At 40.7% G+C, this 22,002-nt stretch overlaps 1 protein-coding gene across 1 annotated transcript; it reads right to left on the reverse strand.

Moving 5' to 3' along the window:
- Positions 1-5,196: 5,196 nt before the first annotated feature.
- LOC144642266 (NACHT domain- and WD repeat-containing protein 1-like) lies at positions 5,197-16,687 on the reverse strand. The gene is made up of 8 exons (XM_078501245.1): positions 16,513-16,687; positions 14,425-14,746; positions 13,329-13,693; positions 12,743-13,145; positions 11,341-12,068; positions 10,350-10,562; positions 9,461-9,961; positions 5,197-8,563 (listed from the first exon to the last, which is right to left on the reverse strand). The coding sequence occupies exons 1-8, from the start codon at positions 16,561-16,563 to the stop codon at positions 5,927-5,929; spliced, it is 5,220 nt and encodes a 1,739-aa protein (XP_078357371.1). The 5' UTR covers positions 16,564-16,687; the 3' UTR covers positions 5,197-5,926.
- Positions 16,688-22,002: the final 5,315 nt, after the last annotated feature.

Genomic DNA, 22,002 nt, shown 5'->3' on the forward strand with positions numbered 1-22,002 from the left:
TCCAATCGGAGAGTGTAGTGTTTGAAATACATGTAGCAACTAAGACTGACACCTCTATCAAGCCGAAGCGGTTACCGTTTTGACAAAGTTTTTTCGTTTAGACCATAAAAAAATGAAACATCACATTGTCCTCCCTTGGACACGACGATAAGTTGAATTTACGTTATCGTTACTGTTGATGACAATAAAATTTTTGTTTTATTTCGAAATGTAGTGATTTCAGTTTAATTTTCGTTTTAATCACAATATGCGAAATTTTTTTACAAACTTATGTTGACTACAGACCGTCCGAAAATCCAAAAGCAAAACAATGTCACGGACAAGAAAATCACAATGAAAATCGAAAAGATGGGCAATACAATATATCAATAACTATTTCTCTTCAGTTGAATAACAAAAGTTGACAAACCAGTCAAAGTGGACTTCGAAATTTTCGGCCCTTAAGCTTGATTAAGCTCTTCCAACTGACGAAGCCAAACCTATATAACCGTTCCTTAGTTCACAATGAAGCCACTGTTCCCACGTTAAATAAACAGAAAACTGCGGTAAATGTTTTTTTTTTTCAACAGATGGAATCAGCAGTGAAAGTATTGTTTTTTGCACTACGAAGATTTCACACGGCACACTTGTTATAATGTCCGAGGCGACGGTCTGAAAACTTTCTTCTGATAAAATATTCCGCTCTCAAACAAAAGTTTCATTCATGGAGGAAAATACTTGAGAAATATTCAATTTGCGTGACGGATTGTTAATGTCGGGAAAAGGGGGGGTCATGTTGCTTAAATATAAATTTGGAAACATTCGCTTTCGTGCATGTTTAACAAATCAAAGAAACTTCGCTTTTTGACATGTATTTGCTGTTTCTCAGGTTTTTTGGCAAGATTTCCGCACAGCCCCCGCCATTAATTATGCATACAATTTTCTGACTGATTCGTTCTTTTCATGATTGCTGTTTATGTATAGTGATAGTATGAAATAGTTGCATACATAATTAATGTAGGGGGCTGTGCGGAAATCTTTCCGGTTTTTTTTTTTCTCAGGGGGCGATTTTTCGGCAAAAGTTTTACAAGTAAGTCTTGCAATTCATACCTGGAAACGCGAGGATTTAAATCTTGCTTATAATTTAATACACAGGATCTCTTGAAAGCAGCCTGGCAGTATATCAAGGATTTGGTGACACGTCTGGCTGCAACATGACGCAGGCTATTTGAAAGCCGATCTTTTGAAATGAATGGCATGCTTGTTCCACTTCAGTGCGAATTGTTTACAGCTAGCGTTATCCCCTTAGCACTTTTCACCTCACAAACAATCTACCGCATGAGTGTAGTTCAAACACTACACTAAAAAGGCCAGCTTTACTAGCTTTAAAGGGAGAAGTCCGTAGAAATTGCTGCATGAACGCTGGCACTGCTTATATTGAAAGTAGACAAACATATTTTGCAACTTTAGAGACGTTTGACGGAACTCCGCAATTAGCATGTTTTTTTGAACGACCTCTTGGGTGATTTTGACGTGCGGTAAAATCGTCAAACTAGACGAAATGCGTTTGCGAGTGTTTATTTTTAAGTGCTCAAAACTGAAAAGATGGAGGGGGGGGTGGGTAAAGACGAGTCCTTATCGCTCTATAAAGGGGAAAGAAGAAAACATGTTCCGACTTAAGGGCCTTATAGTGTTTAGGGAAATGCCTTTTCCCCTTGTCCGGTCTCGTCCAATAAAATTCTAACTGTGAAGCGCATTGAGCTTTGTAAATGCGCTGTATAAGCACCTATATCATTCATCATTCATTCAAATCAACCACTGATTTGCGATGGTGAAATTAAACAAAGCATGGCCAAAATCTTAATTTTTTCCATTATTTAACTCCGGAAGAATAACCTCGTTTTGTCGCTCTAATGTTGTTTACTGTTTTGGATGTATAAAAGAAGTTTTAAAACGACTAAATTAGAAGGTTTTAATTAGCCATTGTGTTTACCATGGCAGCATAAAAAGTAATTAACAGAATTAACTTTACAAGATTCACATGGTAATTTGACACAGAAACTAATTCCATGGAGAACAGAGTTACCCTCTAGCGGTTTTGAGTTGAGTAATACAGTAGAACTCGGTTAACTCAATCTCGGATAACTCGAAAACCCCGCTAACTCGAACTATTTCGTTTCCCTTGATCAATTTTGGTCAATTTATCCCGATAACTCGAATTCCGGTTTTTGCACCGCCACGGTTGCCGAAGAGCAACGAACAGATCACGTTTTTGGCAGCCATTTTCCACTCTAATCAAAAGAGTATGATCGTGTTAGAGTTTCTGACGAGATATTATAAAGTTTTATTTGCACAATAAAACTGAAGTGCTAAAAATCAGTAACTATCACTTATTAACTTGGCATTAAATATTCAATCGACCCCGATAACTCGAAACCCCGCTAACTCGAACTGTTTTTCGTTTCCCTTCAGAGTTCGAGTTACCGGGGTTCTACTGTAACTATAACTATGGGCCTGAAAGGAAATCCAAATTTTACCTTTCGTAGTCGTAGTAATCCCGACTGAATAATATGCATCATCGTTGCTCGTTGCGTGAATCATGTAAACGTGTTCCAGCGCGTATTTCACTGGTCACTGAAGGATGTAACGCTGCGACTTATGTGATTATGTGAAAACCTACGTGACGAAGTAATTCCATCAACAGTTAAATCAATACTTACTCCGCAGAAATTTGCGAATCCATCATGTAACCCTTCAGAAACTCCAGCAACGGTTTACAAGGCTTGTCGGTAACCGCAGTCTGTGCGGGGATGAGTTTGATAAACGTTTGTGTAGCTTGTGTCACATGGCAAACTGATACGAGTCTTGGCAAGATATAATTATATTAATAACAAAATTCTCGATTCTGGTTGGCTGTTTGCATGCTTAATTTGCATGTAATTGCACATGCAAAAATGGAACTTTGGTACCACTATTTTTCGCACCTATGAAAATTGGTAATAAGCGGCCATTGAGGTTTGCATACCACATTTAAACTTATCCATATGTTGTTTCTTGACCGTTGAATACAGCCTTTAATTGTTCTGTCTTTGCACCTTCCTTGCATTATCTACTAACAACCTAATCAGATTCTTATGATTACAAATACAGTTTATACATTATGATCACTGGTTTTAAAATCCGATTATAAATGTCTAATATAGCTATTTTACACAAATCGAATAAATGCACTATTCAGCAAATATAAGAGCCCAAGATCCTAAAATGGATTTTCTATACAAAAAGGTATTTCAAATTTTCTATACAAAAAGCTATTCCACGATTGATAACTAATTTATTGGGAAATTGTAAAGGAATTTAAGTTTCATTTGGCAAGACAAACAAAGCCAAATTTTAGCTTTGAAATCCTTGTTTACCCTTCCTATCCTCTTTCTACTTACGCCTAAACTGTATATAAATATTTTGACGAAGTATTTTTAACATAGACTGTTCACAGCCTTGTTTTCTCGTATTTTTCTTCGATTGTTGAACGCAGGAAAAGAATCGCGAGAGAACTGGACGCCAGCTTCCCTCGCCGTTTCTCTCGGTTTTTGTCTTCTTTTCTTTTTTTGCGTTGAAAAATAGAGGCTGTGATTGGTCTATTTGAAAGACGTTCCGTGGTGGCAATAAGTCCACTGTCTAGAGCTTGTTTATATATTTTGTAAGACAAATAAAACGTACGTACTTAAGTTATAAGATATTCTTTTCATTTTTGTGGCTAGTGCGAAGCGCAGACACTAAGCTATAACGCTAAAATTTTTCAGTAAGTACTTCATATACGGCAAATTATGACGTCATACTAACCAAATTCCACTGAGATTTCTAATACGTGACAGCGTACACGAATATTTTACAGTGCTTCTCTGCATAATAGTAATCGATAATCACTCGTTTTGCCTTCGTTACCTTTTCGTTATTTCTTCGTGAACAACTGATGAAAACGTAGAAAAAGGAACAAGTATAATTTGAGATTAATTATTGAGATTAAGACATTAATTACGTCAACAAACGTCAACACAATGTATTGCGCTAAAAATAATAAATTCTCGGACGTTTGAAGACTTTTGTCTCTTCATTAACGTTAAAACTGCCGTTAACAGACAGCACGCGCAAGACCCTGCATTCAAATGGGATGAACGTTGACTTTGCTTTCTTGTGACGAGTATAGTAACTGTCGTGGGCGTGGCGTGGGTGGGGAAGTGTGGGTGTGGGTAAAAGTCGTGGGTAACCAAAAAATAAAAATAAAAATAATTGAAATTGAAAAATCGCTTTGTGTACTTTGGAAATAGAATTGGTACGGTTGTTGTTAGACTAGGGATTAAAGGAAAGAAGAGACGTAACGTCCATACCTTTGCTTCGTAAAGTCAAGTTTAAGCGGTTCAAAGACTTGTATTTTGCCCCTGCACATGTAGTGCCCACTCCTTCGCTCCGTCAATGTAACTATAGAGAGCGACAGGCTAGGCTAGGCTAGGCTAGGCGCGATTTTTTTGTCTGATCGACATGTTCACAGCCAAGAGTAGCGCCGCATTTTTTAGCAGCTGATTTTGTCTTGAATAACAGCTGTTTTATTCCAAAAATAATACTTAGACCACGATGTTTACAGAAATCTATTCCGACCGAGGCTAATGAGGGAGGAGTGTTTGGAAAGGGGATATGAACTTCACCACCGCGCCTAAGCAACAGCTCTGGCCAAATAATGAAAGAGGAAGAGGCAGCAATGCTTTACAGAAGTCTGTCAAGATAGATAAATACCTTTTGTCTATTTTTTCTTTAGATACGATACCAATTTTATCTCCTTACACAAAGCGATTTTTCAATTCATTTTTTTTTTTTTTTTGGTTACCGACGACTTTTACCCACACCCACGACTTTACCCACACCCACGACCCACGACTTCCACCCACGACCCACGACCAGAATATGTGAGGAAGCGGCGTCGGGATGATTTAATTAATTAAAGTACACGCGCGTGTGTCTGTTAACTGCATTTTACACTTACGAAGACGCGGTGACGGTATTTTTAACGCTCACGAGAGAAAATGTAACGTCCGAGAATTTTTACGCATCAACAATATTGTTAGATGTACGCAAGTATTTTTTAAATCTTTAATTACAAATTGCTTCTCTGATCAGCGCGTGCCCGATACCTTACATTGTGACAATGCGAGCGAGAAAAAGCACGAAAAAAGCGCAAGAATCGTCCATCTCTAGCTTCTATGAGGCGACTCTAGCTATTATGCAACGTCTACTGCAAATGGCTTTCCAACATCACCTTGCACTTGTTGATAACTTCTACCCATATTTCTTCACTACACTGTTGAAGCTAGAATCCTCTACAACTATAGTCTATGCCGACAAAAACCTAATAAATACACTACCGTGACCGAGCAATACAGTAATGCACAAAGCTCAATAAAGCTCAGCACAAGACACACTGTACGCAGTGCGGACCTATTTTTTAGAGGGTGCTTTAGCCTCGATTCCAGTAACGTACGAGCCTCCGTAAACTTCTCATTTCATTGGCCTTCTATGTGTATAGTAGCTTTTTTGTTTTCAGGACTTGGTCTAAGAACATTGTTTCTGCTGTTTATTTTATTGTTCCTTTACCAATCCCCTAAGACGTTACAAGAGCTCGTCGCGCTTGCATTTTCTTACCGGACTTAAAAAGTACTTTACACAACTTTATCGAGAGAATCATTCCAATTAGCCTTTTGCCTCGGTTTTAAATTAAGTACAAACAAACTCTTGCAATATAAATAAGTTCCAATTTGTACAAAAATGAACATGTGCGTAAACCACATTCACATCGATAAGGCCTTCTAGCGGCCCTCGTTTTAAAACAGAGGCTAAAGGCGACTCAGAAATGGACGGCGCCATTACTATAACAGTTTTCAAGACTAGTATCCAATTACGTTATAACCGACAAATGCCCTTCTAGTGGCGTTCCCTCGTATGGGGACTGTTCCGTGAGGGTTTCTTCCTTCGACGCCGGAATACAAAGTCTAAGAGTCATCTCTCGCGCCCTGTCAGGTAAACACATGGTCACGTGATTACCAATGACGTAAACGTGTCTCGAAGTGGGTTCCCAATCAGCAGTGAACGTAGCGATATTCCCGCCTTTTTTAAGATCCCACGCGTAGAACTCGTTACGATGGAACGTATACGCTACTGCATTGTTACAAATGAGAATCTTGTGAGCGGGCTCGCTTCTCAGTTGGTGAAGAATTTGCCCCGTGAAAACGTCGATAATTAACAAAGTTCCGTCTCGATGAGAATTGACAGCAAGTGGCTGCAAACCAGTGGAGAAACCTGAAGCGACGACTTCTTTTAACTTCAAAGTGTGCAAAAGCTTTGCGGGATTTTTGACATCCCATATCAGCGCGATGTGGTTGGTCGTTGAGCAGAGAAGGTACCTGCCTTTATCATCAAGGGACGCTGCTCGCAATGTCAGCTGCTTTCCTTTGACCTTCAGCAGCTGATGCTCGTCTGTGCTTGTATCCAGCACGATGAGCGGAAGAGACTTGTTGGGCTTCTTCATCCTCTGCACCAGAGAACACACCACAACGTCGCCACTAGTGCTCAGCATGGCATCCGCCAGCCGAAACTTCCTGCCGAAACTACGCTGCTGAATAAGACGCCCCGTGGAAACATCCCAAGTCTCGAGTTGTCGTTGTACTCTCGAGAAGGCGAGGAAACACGCTTCCTTCACGAAGCCCATGGCCCAGGAATGACCAGCATTACCATCCATCCACCGTAACACCTTGCCTTCTTTGAGGTCTACAAAGCCAAAGGCGAACTCTTTGCGTTCTTCGATGTATATCTTTGCGATTGCTTGTGTGGAGTTAAGCATTCTAACCTCGTTGACTCCAATTTTTGAACATCGCAAGCGTCTAACGATGTTTGAAGAAGGTACATCCCATACCGACAACGTCTGTCCTTCAGGGCCCATCGATGTTGTTACAAGGTGGCGGCCATCTACGCCAGGATAGACACCACTTATCTTCTCGTTCACAAAATGATCGCTATCTCTGTAATTCTCCTTTGATGGCGGATATTTGTAAATGCGGAGAATCTTGTCAAAACAAACGGCCAACACCTGTCTCCCGTCTCGTGTAAATAGATTGGTACAGTCGACACGACTTCCAAGGAGAACGCTCTTTGGTGTTTTGTGAACCTCGCCGCTTTGTAAATCTGTGACGAGAACAACCGAGTCGTTATAGCTGATAGCTTTGGTTCCATCTTGAGTTAGCTGGAGACGATGTAACCCAAAGTAGGCTTCGTATTCAGGAATATTCTTGACCAAAGCTCTGGTGTTCAGATCATAAAGATAGACGCTTTTCCGCGAGGCTGGAAGAACAACAATTTGGTTCAAAGCAGATATTCTGATTTCTTTAACTTTTTCGCCAACTTCAATTACCACTAATTTCTCGTACGTTGAAACATCTAGAACATGGAATCCCTCCCCGTGTAGGCTGTAAACTAAAAACTTTCCTTTCGCGTCCATAGTCCTGGCCGTTTCACGGTCTAACTGTCCAAGCGGAAGTGAGTGCAACAGGTTTCCATCTGCAGCGTTCCAGATCTTAAGTGCTGTGTCAGTAAGAGCTGCGACTGCTTTTTCGTCGCTTGCAAACGAGACTGGGTAGTGGAAATTGTACAACGCATCGCTGAGGGCGTCGAAAGTTTGAAGAACTTGTCGAGTTTGTAAATCTACCAAGAAAACTGTTTTAGATCCGGCTACCAGAAGCCTGTCTTTGTGGTGTTCGCTTGCTCTAAGGAACCACTTGAAAGCTGTTTCGTTCTCCCAGTGAAAGTTAACTCGGCGGATTAACTTTCCAGTGCGAATGTCAAGTATTTTAATCTCGACGCCATCTTTGGTTGGGTAGCCAACAAAAACTGTCTTTCCATCGCAGCTGAATTCGCAAACTGCATTCTGATCGCCAACTTCGGTGGACGACACTAAGGCGCCTCCAGGCGAAGTGAGGCACTCGTAACTAGGAATGAAACAAGGCACACTAGTGTTATAGGCGTCTTTCACAAGCTTGCTAACAAATGTACTTTGTGCGTTGTTTTCAAAGCTCTGCAGCCTTCCAATAAGCTGTGAGGCAAGCTGTCGCGGATCCTTCATTAAAGCCATTGATGACAACCGCATGAATTTCTCAACGATTTCCATTTCGTTGTCCTCTCCACAAAAATTTCGCGCGGCAGAAAAATCTTCCAACACGACATCCAAAGAGGTTGCCCTGAGTTTCGCGAGTAAAAATTCAAAATTGCAAAGCGTCTCTTTCTTGAGCTTTTCCAGCTGGTTGGATTTTAACAAGTGGTGTGGCAGCTCGGTCAATTTTCGAAAATTGAAAACCTTTTGTTCCTCGTTTGTTTCGTACATTAATGGCTGTTTGGCCACAAGTCTATCCATGTAGACTGTCTCATTTTCCTTGTTGACAAAAGGTTTCTTGTTCCCTTCAGCCCAAGTTCCAAGAAAGTACTCGCTCATGTTGGAGTGAATGACTTCACCCTGCTTGCCTTCAAGATAGCGATCTGTCGCCACCTGAAAAATGAAAACAGCGACAGCATATTATGTAAAAATACTACTTACAAGTACCTTTAGAGAGACTAGGGTACGTTTAGAGAGGATTAATTTGGTTTGAGAAAAAAGCCACGTGATCCCTTGAGAACTGCAAATACCTTATTATAGGAAATAGACGCTTCATAAAATTAACACGAATTTAAAAATTCGCGTTAATTTTTGTTAACGTTAATTTCCGCGCCGTTATTTTAGTGGAGCGTTAATTTCCATGACCTTCCATTGGGAAGTAATCTTTCTGTCTCTTTTCTGTCTTTTTTCTGTCTGTAATTCCCATTATTTTGGCCTCAATTTCGTGATACGGTCCAGACGTTCTTGACTCCTAGGAAAAGCATTATTTTATCAGGGGAATATCACTGACACTGCGAAAATCGTTCAAAGCGGTCAGATTCCTTCGCTTAACCCTCACGTTTGGGGAAAGAACCACGAACATTGTTTTTTTTTTATTATGTACGTCGCGCTAATTTCCTTCATTTTGAAATGTTACCCCCTCTTTCGCGTTAATTACCTTAATTGGGAAGTAATCTTTCCTTACCTTCGCGTTAATTTAAGTCGCGTTCGCACAACTATATAGCCAAATACAAAAACATCATATACTCCAGATTGAAGCAAACCTAGGGAAATGGGGCAGAAAATATGATTGGTATTGCTTTGGAACTCAATATTAACCGAGGGTTTTTGTCTGGGTTCTTCGGTTCTCTTCCCTCCTGAAAAACCAACATTTCCAAATTCCAACTCGACTTGGATAGATGGGACCCGCATGAAAACCAGCTAGAGCTGATGTGGCTTCCTCCCTAAATATACCAATTTATTCAAAAAATATACTTTTTGTTCTGGAATGTAGTAAAAACTTTGACTTACCTCGATAAATTGTCTGTGATACCAGTATACCACAGGTACACCATTTGCACCTCGCTGAATCAAATAATCCCCAATGTCAGCATGAATCCGGAACCACAGGGAGGGCAACATTCTCCTTATAGGCGGAGTCCAAAACTGATAGACGTCATTCAACACAGTGTCATCCAATGAGAGATGGTCCTCCAACTCTGGCTCTGTCAGGCCACTCCTGGATGCCGTGATGTAGCCCAGTGCATGACTCACAAGTATTTTACCGTGCAGTCGTTCAAGGCGGTCAAACAAAGCGCTGATGATTTCCTTGACCGTGGACTCCACGCGCGTCTCGCTGATTGGTGTGTATGACTTCCACCGGCAAGCTTCGTCGAATGCTAACTTCAAGTACAGCGGCAACTGGCAGTTTTGGAATGCGCGGAGGATGACGTCTTTTTGTGGTTGTTGAAGTGCACGATTTGTTGACTTGAGCCAGCTGCTTAAAATAAGATCTGCCTCTGAAATCGCCAACTGGGGAACTTACAGGAAACACTTCTCAGGAAACATGGTCTTAACAAAACAAGAACAAATTTCAATTATAAAATTCATGAACGATTTTGCTGTATTGTCGTTTGTAAAGAACGGATAATCTGCAAAGAATGATCAACTCAGTAAAGTTTAGCTGTCATTATGTAAGCACAAATGGAGAATAATTTTAATGTCAGTTATACCACGTTAAAACTCGTTAAATAAAAGAAACTTACGCTAAGAAAAATAGCTGGTTACCAGCAACCGTTCTAAACACTTTGACTCTAAGAATGTTTAATTCGCGTGCAGCTACAGCTTCTATGAACGCGCCTTCTCGAACACGCCGACGCATAAATAAAAATAATAAAGCTCTAGATTAAAGAGAACTTACCTTCAAATTGGGAAAAGCTTCAAATTCTTCTCCTGGCAGGGTAGACATGATCACCAGCGCATTTTCAGGCAAACTTCTCGGCCACCAGTCCAGCTGCCTACCGCCATCCTCAGGAGACAGCTGATCCAGCGAGTCCAGAATAAGCACAACTCGCATTTCACTACAAGCCTTCTCCAGGCATTTTGGAAAGAACTCTGATAACGACTTCGTGTCCTTCAAACAAAAAATTAACTCCGTGAGTGATCAAAGTAAAGTTTCTCCCTTGTATATTCGGCGAAACGTCCGTCACGTAACACGTAGAGAGGAGCGTTTAGTGATTATCTACCACTAGCCTGCGTAGTAGTTTCCTTTTCAAGCGCGCCGAGCGAACAAACGAACGTACGAGCGTCCCCTCCCTCCTTCTCCCTTTTTGCTCCCCAGGCTCGCTCGTTTTCCTTTTCCTGCCCCCGTTTCCTTCGTTCTCTCAGCGCGCTTGAAAAGGAAACAACTGCTACGTAGGCTAGTGTACCCAAGCACGGAGGGTTTTTTGTTGTTTTTGTCAAGTTTAGCAAATTCAAAGAACAGTCAAGAGAATTCACATTTTGACCTAGAGCCAGTATAAAAGATTATTTTAGAGCAGCCAAGTGTGTGTAATACGTTACGCGCTCGCGCGCTTGAAAAGGAAATTATTGTTACTGTAAAAAGAAGCGGGATTTTCGTAAAATCTTCGCTATTGAAGAAGAAATAGACTGAATGACTATAAAAAGAAGAGTGAAAATTGGAATTTAGAAAGAGCGAAATAAATGTAATGCGAAATAATTAAATGAAACTCGATTCACCAACGTTAAGGCTTAACAAGGCCACGCTATGAAACAATTCAAAGAAATATGATAAAACTGATGTGTAGGGCGCACGTTGGCTAAGTAAAGAATCCTCTAAACAAGTAAGACATTTAACCCAACATATGAAACATACAAAGCAAAGTTTTGTTAGTAAAGAATTCTTTACTCACATCCGGGATATTGGCAGTGTTCTGTCCTGTTAACTTGCACAGCTGCTGACAGATGCTTCGTAGCAGGAGCCTGGCACTAGACGAATCTGGAGACGTTCCAAGAAACCTAATCACAGCAACGCAATTCTGATTTTCCAGCCAAAGTTTCACGTCTTTAGCAATCTTTGCCAAGATGGAGGTCTTTCCGCAACCCGATTCACCATGAATCACGACAACTCTGTCTCCGTTGCTGTTCATTAAATTGTCACGAACTGTCCCCAAAAAGTCTTCCCTTCCGTAAAAAGACCTACACTTTCGCGAACAGAACGACGAGTGATCCAAAACCTCCTTCGTCAACGGATCATTGATCTGTAGCGTATCCCTCTCTTCGATCCCTTCGTGGATCATGCCACACAGAGTTTCGTAAAACCTGTTGCACAGGTTTTCTATGTACTCTTTGTGCTCCCGAGTGGCAACTGGGTCGACACCGTTGTCGGTCCATGATATGTCGTACTGTATCACATTGTTGTCAGGCAACACTTGAGGTATTTCCTCCTCTTGTAGCGAATTTAAAAGCACTTGCGCAGTCTCGTCAATATTTGAGGCATCCTGCGTTTTGTCGATAAATTTTGAATTTTTGGGTTTGTGGGTGTTTTTTCTCAAATCTGTGATGACTCTTTTAAACCAAAAGCAATGTTTTGTCGGTGACGGGGAATTGATGATGCCACGTCGAATTTCTTCTTCTGTCACTGAAGTGAAGGCAAATAGACGACAGTTTTAGTTGAACTATTTTTGTTTCGCCTGTCTGACAAAAGTGTTCAGACACTCATTGCAACCCGAAAAGATTCTGAATAATTCATTATGGCAAGGTTTCTTACTGTAAGGCTTTCCCCTTTATGCGAATATGCGCTGATTTTGCAACGTTTTCCGAGACCGAAGCATTTTAACGTATAGACGCCCTATCGTGAGATCCTAAGAAAGCAAACAAAATCCTACGACCGATTCCTTTTAACAGTCAGCCCCTTCAGCCCCTTCAGTCCCAAGCCTTTTTATCATTGTAGAAGTACGGGGAGGTAGTTTTAGCTTTAATAACTCCCTTGCCACAGCACAGATAGCCTGTCAACAGTCTCCTCGGCTCATCCTACCCCCAACCCCACTCGTTCTTCTATGCCTTAACCAAATACACAAACGACTTTAGTGATTGCTCGCTAAGTAACGCTTTAACTGCAGAGTGTGTTTTTATATTTGCCATGTTTTAGTTTGCTGTTACATCGAGATAATACATGCAAATCCCCTAGCTGATTATTTTCTGAAAACTTGTCACCTCATGCTTGACAATGCTTTGATATCGTAGAAAGGAGAAACACGATGCTGATCACTCTTGGGAAATACATGTTTAAAAATACAGTGATTCCCGACTGACCCGACATGTAAAACTTTCTTCTTTCGTCCTTCGTTAGAACTTTGTCCGCCGCCAGCCTCATGATAACATGAAGTCTCTCATACGCCGCCCACCACTTGCCTCTTGCCTCGCTCCTCAGTTCAAGGTCACGCAATTCATTGTAGTGAGGAAGGCGTGACGAGATGGGTTGCAGTACATAGACTGGTGGTACACTGTTGTCGTCACGCCAGTACCAATGCTTTAGAAGATCACAGTCTTCCTTGCTTTCCACTGCTTTCAGAAGACGTTCAAATTCGCTGGCTGCGACACGAGGCTGAAGTGGGCGATAACCATATTTCTGTCCCATGAAAGTCTTAAAACAGAAAAAAAAATGGATGGCAAACTGCGTCAAAAATATTTCTTCCTCTTGCCAATTAACCCTTGTCTTGTATCATACACAAAAGAACATTTCTTCTTTTTTCTTTCCACACTGCGTAGATCAACGTTACAACCCTGCATGCTGGGACATGATATGAACACTAATTCTCCCTACTAGTTCCATACAATTCTTCTGGTACTAGCTGGGAGAATTCGATTATATCACTAATATTGACCGTTGTCCTAATCAGTTTTTTCCTTCTCCTGGCCTGGCGAAGACTGGAGAAGAGATAAGATGAGTAATCACTGATAGTACTACACAGGTTAAAGTGCATGTAAACATCACAAGGATTCTTCTGTTACTAAGAGATACACCTACAGCACTAGGTGCATACATACACGAAGTACTTACTACAAAGTTAGGACCGGTAGACAGCTTTTGACATGTCGTCAATTCTCTCATGCACAGCTCTGTCATCATGTGATCATCTGTGGCCTCCTCTCTAATTCCCCACCTCATGTCTACCACTTGGAAATCATAGCCTCGCTCCTGGCAGAAAGACTTCAATTTGGGATAAACCTGTTCCATAAGAGTGTTGCGTTCAACGGAGGTGTCTGAAGCAAGGATCAATCAATTGCATTAGACAGTGCCATCTTGCAGTACAGTGTAATGGCAAGGATTAAGTCTAAACAAGGGTAAAAAGCAACCACATTGCCAACGCACAACTCCAGGCATAGTTAGCGGTAGAGGGTCCCCTCTACTAACTATATGGCCTGGGTGATCAAAATATCCCTTTGGCTTTAAACCTTGTGGCTCAATGACCACCGTTAGAATAATTCAGATACCTTTTAGGTATTAAGCTGGAGAAAAGATGCCAGGAACTGGTTTTGTGTCATTAAAGATGTGTTTATTGTTCATCATGCACCTATAGCAGCAAACCAAAATGCTGAGTGACAAATAAACAACTGACCTCATGGCCTGATCAGATGACTGGTTGTTACTACTTTGGGTTGAAATGAATTTGAGCCACCATGTAACTTTTGAATCCCTAACAATATCCCCTGTAACCTGAGTCTATATAAGAGCAACCCAGGGAGGTCGTAGCATGAGCCATAATTTCTATTCTTAAATATTTATCAGCATAGAACATGTTTTTGCCCTATCTTCATGTAGTCATGTTCATTTTTGTACATTACACCGCCAAGTCATTTCAGTGCATTAATGCTAATTGTCATCTCAACCTATAAGTATGCACTGCAAGACGGCTAAGACCTTATTTATAAGTCTTATTAGTTATTATTCTTGTAAGTCATGTGGGAAGTTTTTCTATTTAATTAAATAATACCTGTAAATGTTGAGCTTGTGAATATTCTCACAACTTTTACATTCTCTGGAATATCATCAGTGATATCACCAATCAAAAGCTTTCTGGCCGGCAAACTGTAAACCACGGGATCATTCTTGGAAGACTCACTACCCATGTGTGTATCAAAGGGTACCAGGTTGTCTTCACTTCTCAGCCCCACATTGCCCAAGTCCTCTGGGGGCACATCATCATCTGCCTCACTTGCCAATGAAGTCTCGCTGTCACTTTCATCAAGATCATCTTCGTCTTCAACAATTCCATCATCAGCCAATCTTTCCCTTTTGTTTGGAAATGGTGCAGTCTGTGGTATAATTTATAACAATGATTAATGTCAGTTCACACGTCTGTCATAGGTATGCAATGCATACAAAGAGAAACATTAATTATTCTAACTCTGGCAAATTTTATATGACAGAATTCAAATATATGAACTGCGCACGAGATTTAAAGCAAAGAAATAATCCTCACAGTGAATCTGCAATTAAACAAATTGTAAAGAAAAAAGCCAGGCTTCATGGAGGTCATAGGTTCAAATCCTGTTAAAGCCAGAATTTTTCTGGCTTCTTTCTCTGCAATTTCTAATTCACATCGTTGGAACATTTTGCCCCTTTCAGATACCGTAATGATTCGATTTAGCGCCCTCCTTCCAATAAGCGCCCCCTTCCGAATAGCCGCCCCCCTTCGAATGTGTTTTTGTAAATAAGCGCCCCTATTCCAATAAGCGCCCCAATTCTAATAAGCGTCCCCATGTCCCATTCTTATAAGTGCCCCTATTCTAATAAGCGCCCCCTATTGCGGATAACTTCCCCTACTGAAGTCATCGACATCGAATTGATAAACGCATGATGAACATTTACCGTACCGTACATGTATATATTTACTGCTTAAATGAGCAATGCTTTTAAAAGTAGCTGAATTTTTAACAATTTGCTAATATTTATCAAAGTTTTGTTTTGAACATTTGATTGTTTCTCGAAAAATTAAATAAGCACCCTGTCCCGAATAAGCGCCCTGTCTCGAATAAGCGCCCTCCTCTGAGGTGCCAAGAGTAAATAAGCGCCCCGGGCGCTAAATCGAATCATTACGGTACCTACAAAAGGGATACTGCATCTTTTTTTTCTTTTTTTACTGAAATAACCCTTAATTAAAATGGTACTAAATGAATCTGCAGGTCTGTTCGCAATGTTTTTGGAAGTTCTTTTTAAATACCCAAATGGCAGCTTTCCCTACCCTTTTGTATACTCCAACTCGAGAAACACTTCCATTTTTTATACCTACAGCCTGAAAAAGATACCCCTATGGGCATATTGTACACTATAATGGGGACCCCCTCCCCCCACTAAATTTCCACCAGCCGGCTAGTCTTCACCACTTTCCTGAACACCAGCTGTAACTGAGGCTTTCAGTAACAGGCTCAGAGGGACTGAGTGAGCACCTGACAGATACAACATCAGGACAACGGTGGTTAGAATTCCCGGGGGAGGGTGTACTCCCATATAAGGGCTTTACGGGTATGTGCCACTCAACAGGGGGTACTCCCAATAAGGGCTATACAGGTATGTGCCACTAAACAGGGTCAGGAGCCCATCAAGTTGATGGGCTCCTGACAGGGTATGCTTTTTTCCTCCCTGACTCTGGAACCGGGTATAGAATTCAGCCTTTTGACTCTAGAACAGGATTGATTTTTTCCCAGAATCCTGATTAAACACGATCAAGTTTAGCTATGAAACTCTTCTCCTCTCATCGCTTTATCTCCAAGCCACAGACAAAGTCAGGTGAGCGCTTCGTGATATACGCCAGTGTTTTTATATCTATTTACATCTATTTACATTGTGGATATTGTCTGGAACAGGGTACCGTCCTATTTTGCAATGTTTGTCTGGAACAGGGTCGCAAATTCAGCTATTTTTCTCTGAACAGGTCCAGAGTCTCAGAGCCTCAGCAGCACACCCTCGTAGTAACTTTTAGGGAGTACCCTCCGCCCCGGGTAGAGTTCACAGTTGATTTCTTCAGTTTGGAACCTGATACACAGTTTCCAATACTAGTCCTTCATAGTTGTATGATTACCTGGTTTGGATGTTTGGCATTGGATTGAGATACTGAAGCTCCACATCCCATTGTATATTGAGCAAGGTTAAATCACATGTCAATCAGCATGCCAGGCCTCTAAGGTTGCAAAAACATGGAAAGGCAAGGAAAGATTCACTTACATCCATCAGCTTTTTTTGGTTATAAATTATAATTTAGTGAAGAAATTATTCAACATGACACGACCGTGGGACAAAGAAAAAATCCGAGTCCCCAACGGGAATCGAACCCATGACTCGGATTTTTTCTTTGTCCCACAAATGCATGCTCGTGTCATGTTAAATAATTTCTTCATTATTTATCCCCGAGCTTGAAATTTACCAACTTAACAATTTACTACACATTTGATGATTTCGACATTGCTGATCCTAGCAGTATGCAGGACGCGTGTCACATATCAACCTAGTAAACAGCCCAGCTCACAACGAGTCTCTCGTAGCTCAGTTGGTTAGAGCGCCCATCCGGTATCTGGGAGGCCATGAGTTCAATTCCCGTTGGGGACTCGGATATTTTCTTTGTCCCACGCTTGTGTCAAGTTGAATAATTTCTTCACTATTTATCACCGAGCTTGAAATTTAGCATCTATTTTATTTACTAAAATATAATTTAGTTCAAATGGTATACCTTTTCCCACAGTTAAATCCTAACACAATTTCTGCATTGTTTTGCACTTTTCACTCACGACCGAATGTCTCAGTTTTATTGTTTTGTTCTTTTTCGTGTTTGATGCTGTTGTTTTGTTTACCTAAATTTTCTACTTGAACAGCTAGTAAATCAACTGGTGAACCAGGAAATTATTATGAAAAAAGAAAACAGATCGAGCCATTGCTAGGATTCATTATTGGACAACATAGCGAAATTGTAAACCTTACACTACTTTTTGTGATATCTAGAATAATCAAGATTTCGGTAAATTCAGTTTACTGCAGTTGCTTGGTTCCCAGGGGGGTACTCCGGCTTGTAAATGACGGGGATGATCGAATGGAGGCAAAACTCAGGACCCAAAAAAATCCCTAAGTCTTCCGACATTACCCAAAAAAATCCCTGGACCAAAAATAACCCCTAAAAAAACCCTTGTCAAATTAACCCTAAATAGCCAGGAGGGGCAATAACATAACACAAAGAACGCTTGTTTTGTTTATACATCATACCATAAATACGCCAAGGCACTTTAGTTCGTTTTTAATACCCAAAAAATCCTCTATCTAAATCAAGTCACCCAAAAAAATACTTGCCAAATTTTCCAACCTAAAAAAATCCCGGAAGAAATTTCAAACCCAAAAAAATCCTTCGATCATCCCCGTCATTAACAAGCCGGAGTACCCCCCCTGGGGCTTGGTTACACTGATTAGCTGGAGCATTCAGTACTTTATATCATGGATCGTTCGTTTATAAATTAAACGACTTTGATTAAGTAGTTTATAAACTAAAACATCGATTGATTTGCTAACTACTAATTCTTTCTTCACCTTTTCTCTCCCTTTTTTAAGAGTCACACTTGTTTTATTTCTAATAACACAGACTGAGTTGAAGCAATTTGCAACAACAGCATCGCCGCCATTTTGTTTTATTTACTGCGCGCCATATTGTTATGAGAGTATTTAGAAGTGACAAGTAAGCTGAACTGCTGAAACCTCAAAGTTTACGAAAGAAACGCATGATTTCAAATCTGAACAGTGGTAAAAAAAACTCCTGTTTACCTGTAGGTCCAAATATTACGAAACCCCGGGGTACGAAAAATATCTAAAATTCTTTTACGAAATTGTAGCATTAAACCTACCTCATTCTGTCTTGCAGAGTCTTGTCAAACCTCCTGGCAGGTTCACTCCAGACTGTTGTGCAAAAATACCGGTTGATAGTGCAAAATTACGTGAACAGGAAAAGGTTTCGAGCAAAATGACCCCGATTTGTTTTCAAAGAAGATGCTATGTTGTCCGACTGTGCTGGTACATGTTCCACCGCACATTTCTTCTTTTTGCCCGCGGGCATTTTGGCAAGATTGCGTGACACTGTCATTTTGTGACACTGCCGGAACAGGCCAACAAAGATTTGATTTGGGAATGATCGCCTTGTAAAATACTCGCCTCCGTCGAAACCCCTGAGTGATCTTTTACTGTTCCTTTCTTTCCTTCAAATATTTTATCCTCAAGCTCGCTTTCTGGTTAGAATTTCAATCATCGATGGCCTAATTTTATGGTATCCTTGGTAACAGGCCCCCGGGTCAATCACTTTCATGCCTCCTTTTGATTCTTAATGCTCAATCTGACCAAAACTGAAACTTTTGCTGGTCTGGACGTCTAGCATGTAACTTAACAGTCGAAACAAATGCATCAAGTGGGGAAGAATAGTAGATCACTCTCTGTATTTGTAAGCACGGCGTGTTTCTCTCACTACACTAGACCTTGGACCAATTGCGTGACATTTGCTCTTTGTGTTATGAGTTTTCGGCTACCCTGGGTGGTACACTGTATACAAATGTTTGAGACTTTATATACCGTAATTCACTGATCGATCGTCATGGCTAGTATCGCTGATATTCAATGGGATTCCTTCTGTTCCAACGTCGTTCACGAATGGTCCGGTTGTTGGACGTTCTGGAATGCTGACACACGCCAAGTTAAAGACAAGTTTCGTATGTTTCGATCGTTTGTTGCTCTCGACGAAGCGAAAACGATAATCAAGCATCAAAATCGATTTCAAAACGAAGATGGCGAGGAAATCTCACGCCCGGGATACGAAGGCCCGTGGGAAATTCTTAAGCAAGACACAGATGATCAAGGATTTTGCCATTCAGCTTACAAAAATGCAAGGGCTGTGTTACATTCCAACGGCGGAGGCGTCTGGACAAGAAAGCATGTCCCAGGAGATCAGGATGTACGGCCATTTGGCGCCGAGATGTTCCTGTCCCGAGGAGAATTTCGCTGCAGTGTGCTTGTTTTTTACAATGAATCGAAACAACTTCGTACGGTCGGGACAATCCGAGAGAAAAAGTTGAACACCCAAGACGAAATGTGGTCTTCAAGTACAGCACTGCAAAACGGCCTTAACCTTTCAATATCAGACGAGGATTTCATTGGCTTCGAGAAAACCTTGGACAAGAATCTTCAGCTGAGTATTGTCTCCGACTGCAAGTGGGACAAGGAGTTTTGGACCAATGGTACAAAAGAAGTTGATGCTGAGTCAGACACTCTGTTATTTCTTCCCGACAATATTTGTTTGTCTTGCCCAAGTAAGCTGTCGAGCAATTCGTTCAGCCTGCGGTCCTGTCTGTTGTTTCCTTTAGGAGAACAAAGAGAACTTCAAGAGTTGACCGTGACCTTTGTTGATGGCTGCTTGCACTCAGTAAAACAAGGACTTTATCACTCTTTATGAGGACTCTAACTGAGATTGTGTAAAGGGGCACTGGCCAGAAGAAATTTGGCGCCATAAAAGTGTTTTTTGCTGTAGAACATGGGCTCCTGACATTGTATGATCATGTTAGGGAGGTCATGATCCCATTTCCTTTATTAAAAGCGTCACGCATCTCTCTCTTACTGCTCTTTGTTTCATATATAAACCAGAATATATAAGTTAAGCATTTTTCGTATAGTTAACCAGGACTCGTATTTGCGATTACTTTATTTCACACAAATCACTCATCACTCAATTATTACCTTTCTACCCCTATTTGTTCTTCCCCGAAAGTAGCTCGAGGCTTTTGGTCTCTGGGAGACTGATCATGGAGTATCATCATTTTATAAAGCACCCTTTATGTTGAAGATATTTTAATTGTAATGTCCTTTTGTTACAGTGTTGAACTATGTAATATGTGGTATTTTTGCAGTTTTCGTTGTATTCAACCTCGTTCCCGTGAAATTTCATTTCAAGTTGAAGATGTTTACCATGTAAAACACCACCAGAAATATATATACATTGGTACTCAATGGTCGTGATTCTATTTTGTCATTTACCATTCACTAGTATTAAACACCATATATTTTAAATCTATCAATAAATGGATTACTTTAAAACATCTATAGGCGTGTTCTGACTGAAAAATGACCGTCTGGTCGAAGAGAGCTCTTCACAGTAGTGCCGCTCTCCCAGGGGTTTCAGGAAACAAAGGAACACGGCCATGAACGTTTTGGGAACATGAAAGCAAAAGCTAGGAATATAAACTAGCAACACGGGAACAAGAGCTTATTTTAGGGAACTGCAGGGGACACCAAAATCGAAGAAATACTTTTAGGAAACACGGGAAAACAAGAAAAATTTTGTTGGGAACAAGGGAACATGGGTGGCCCACCCCCAATCCAGGGAGGCTCTCAGTGGTATGGCCCTTGTCGAAGAAGTCTGGGAAGGAGATAGACTGGGAGAGCGCACTTTATTATGCTAATCCTACAGCGCTTACTAAGTATTTTTCACCTTGAACACTAATAGGTTCTTGTTTAGGTAGGAGAGGACTAGCCTAGCACTAAACCTACTGCTTCGATCCAGCTTCGTCCGGAACAAGTATTCGCATGACTCTCTTCTTCGTCCTCCTGGCCCGGTTCTTTGTTTGCTAGTTCCACCCCCGATACCGGCGCGATACGAATCTCATTCGCGCGACTAAAAGGAAAACAAACAAGATGCGTCTCTTTCAGCACCAACGAGGTGTTTTTCTGTTGTGTGTTTGTTTGTTCGTTTGTTTGTTCGTTTGTTTGTTCGTTCGTTCGTTTGTTTGTTCTTCGTTTGTTTGTTTTTTAGGTGCCGTGCTGAAACAATGAAGAAGTATTTAAAACAATAACTATTATGCTGAAGAAGCACAAATTTCTACTTACACGTCAAATCTTAGTCTAAGGGGTAAAAGTCTCATTGCTGAAAATATCTACTTATTTAATAAAAAATTTGTTTGTATCTGATCTTAGTCGTGGTAAATCGTAAACTGATTTCGGTAACTCTCTGACCTTCATCAGAGTTAAAATTGGCAATTTTAACTCTGATGATGGTAACAGAGAGTTACCGAAAATTCAGTTTATACGTTTTTACCAACCGATTTTAAGATCAGATACAAACCAAATTTTTTATTATGTCAAACGTTGATCGCCCTAATAACATCTACTTATTTATTGGACGGCTCATGAAACAAAACACACATTGCCAGACAATTTGTAGTTGTCATAGTTTATAGAATTATCGCTCAATTTCTCAGTTGACACTATCCCGCGGTGACAGAAATAAGGCGGCATTTGCCTGTTAAGAGGATAACGAATCTGCTCTTATCTCAAAAAAAGAATTGGCAGTAAAGACAGTAAACTAATAAATTAAACGAAAGAAACTTTTTGTAAACGCAGCCCAAAAAAAAATTCAATAGCAGTGTTGAAACGGTGGTAGAAAGCAAAAAAAGCTGACCGATAAAACAAGATGTAATTACAATTAGTGAGAGAAAACTGTAAAACAGATTCCACTTGTGAAACATAACACGGGTCTTCGCGACCTTTATCAGAGATA

Source organism: Oculina patagonica, chromosome 2, assembly GCF_052425735.1.
Source record: "Oculina patagonica isolate OP01 chromosome 2, crgOcupat, whole genome shotgun sequence".
Taxonomy (NCBI): Eukaryota; Metazoa; Cnidaria; class Anthozoa; order Scleractinia; family Oculinidae; genus Oculina; species Oculina patagonica.

Excerpts from the sequence above, each read along its gene's own strand:
- LOC144642266 (XM_078501245.1), bottom strand. The coding sequence starts at position 16,563 with ATGGGATGTGGAGCTTCAGTATCTCAATCCAATGCCAAACATCCAAAC. Across the intron at positions 13,146-13,328 it reads GGCCAGGAGAAGGAAAAAAC|ACAAGGGTTAATTGGCAAGA; the intron begins TGATTAGGACAA and ends GTATGATACAAG. Across the intron at positions 8,564-9,460 it reads ATCACAGACAATTTATCGAG|GTGGCGACAGATCGCTATCT; the intron begins GTAAGTCAAAGT and ends TTCATTTTTCAG.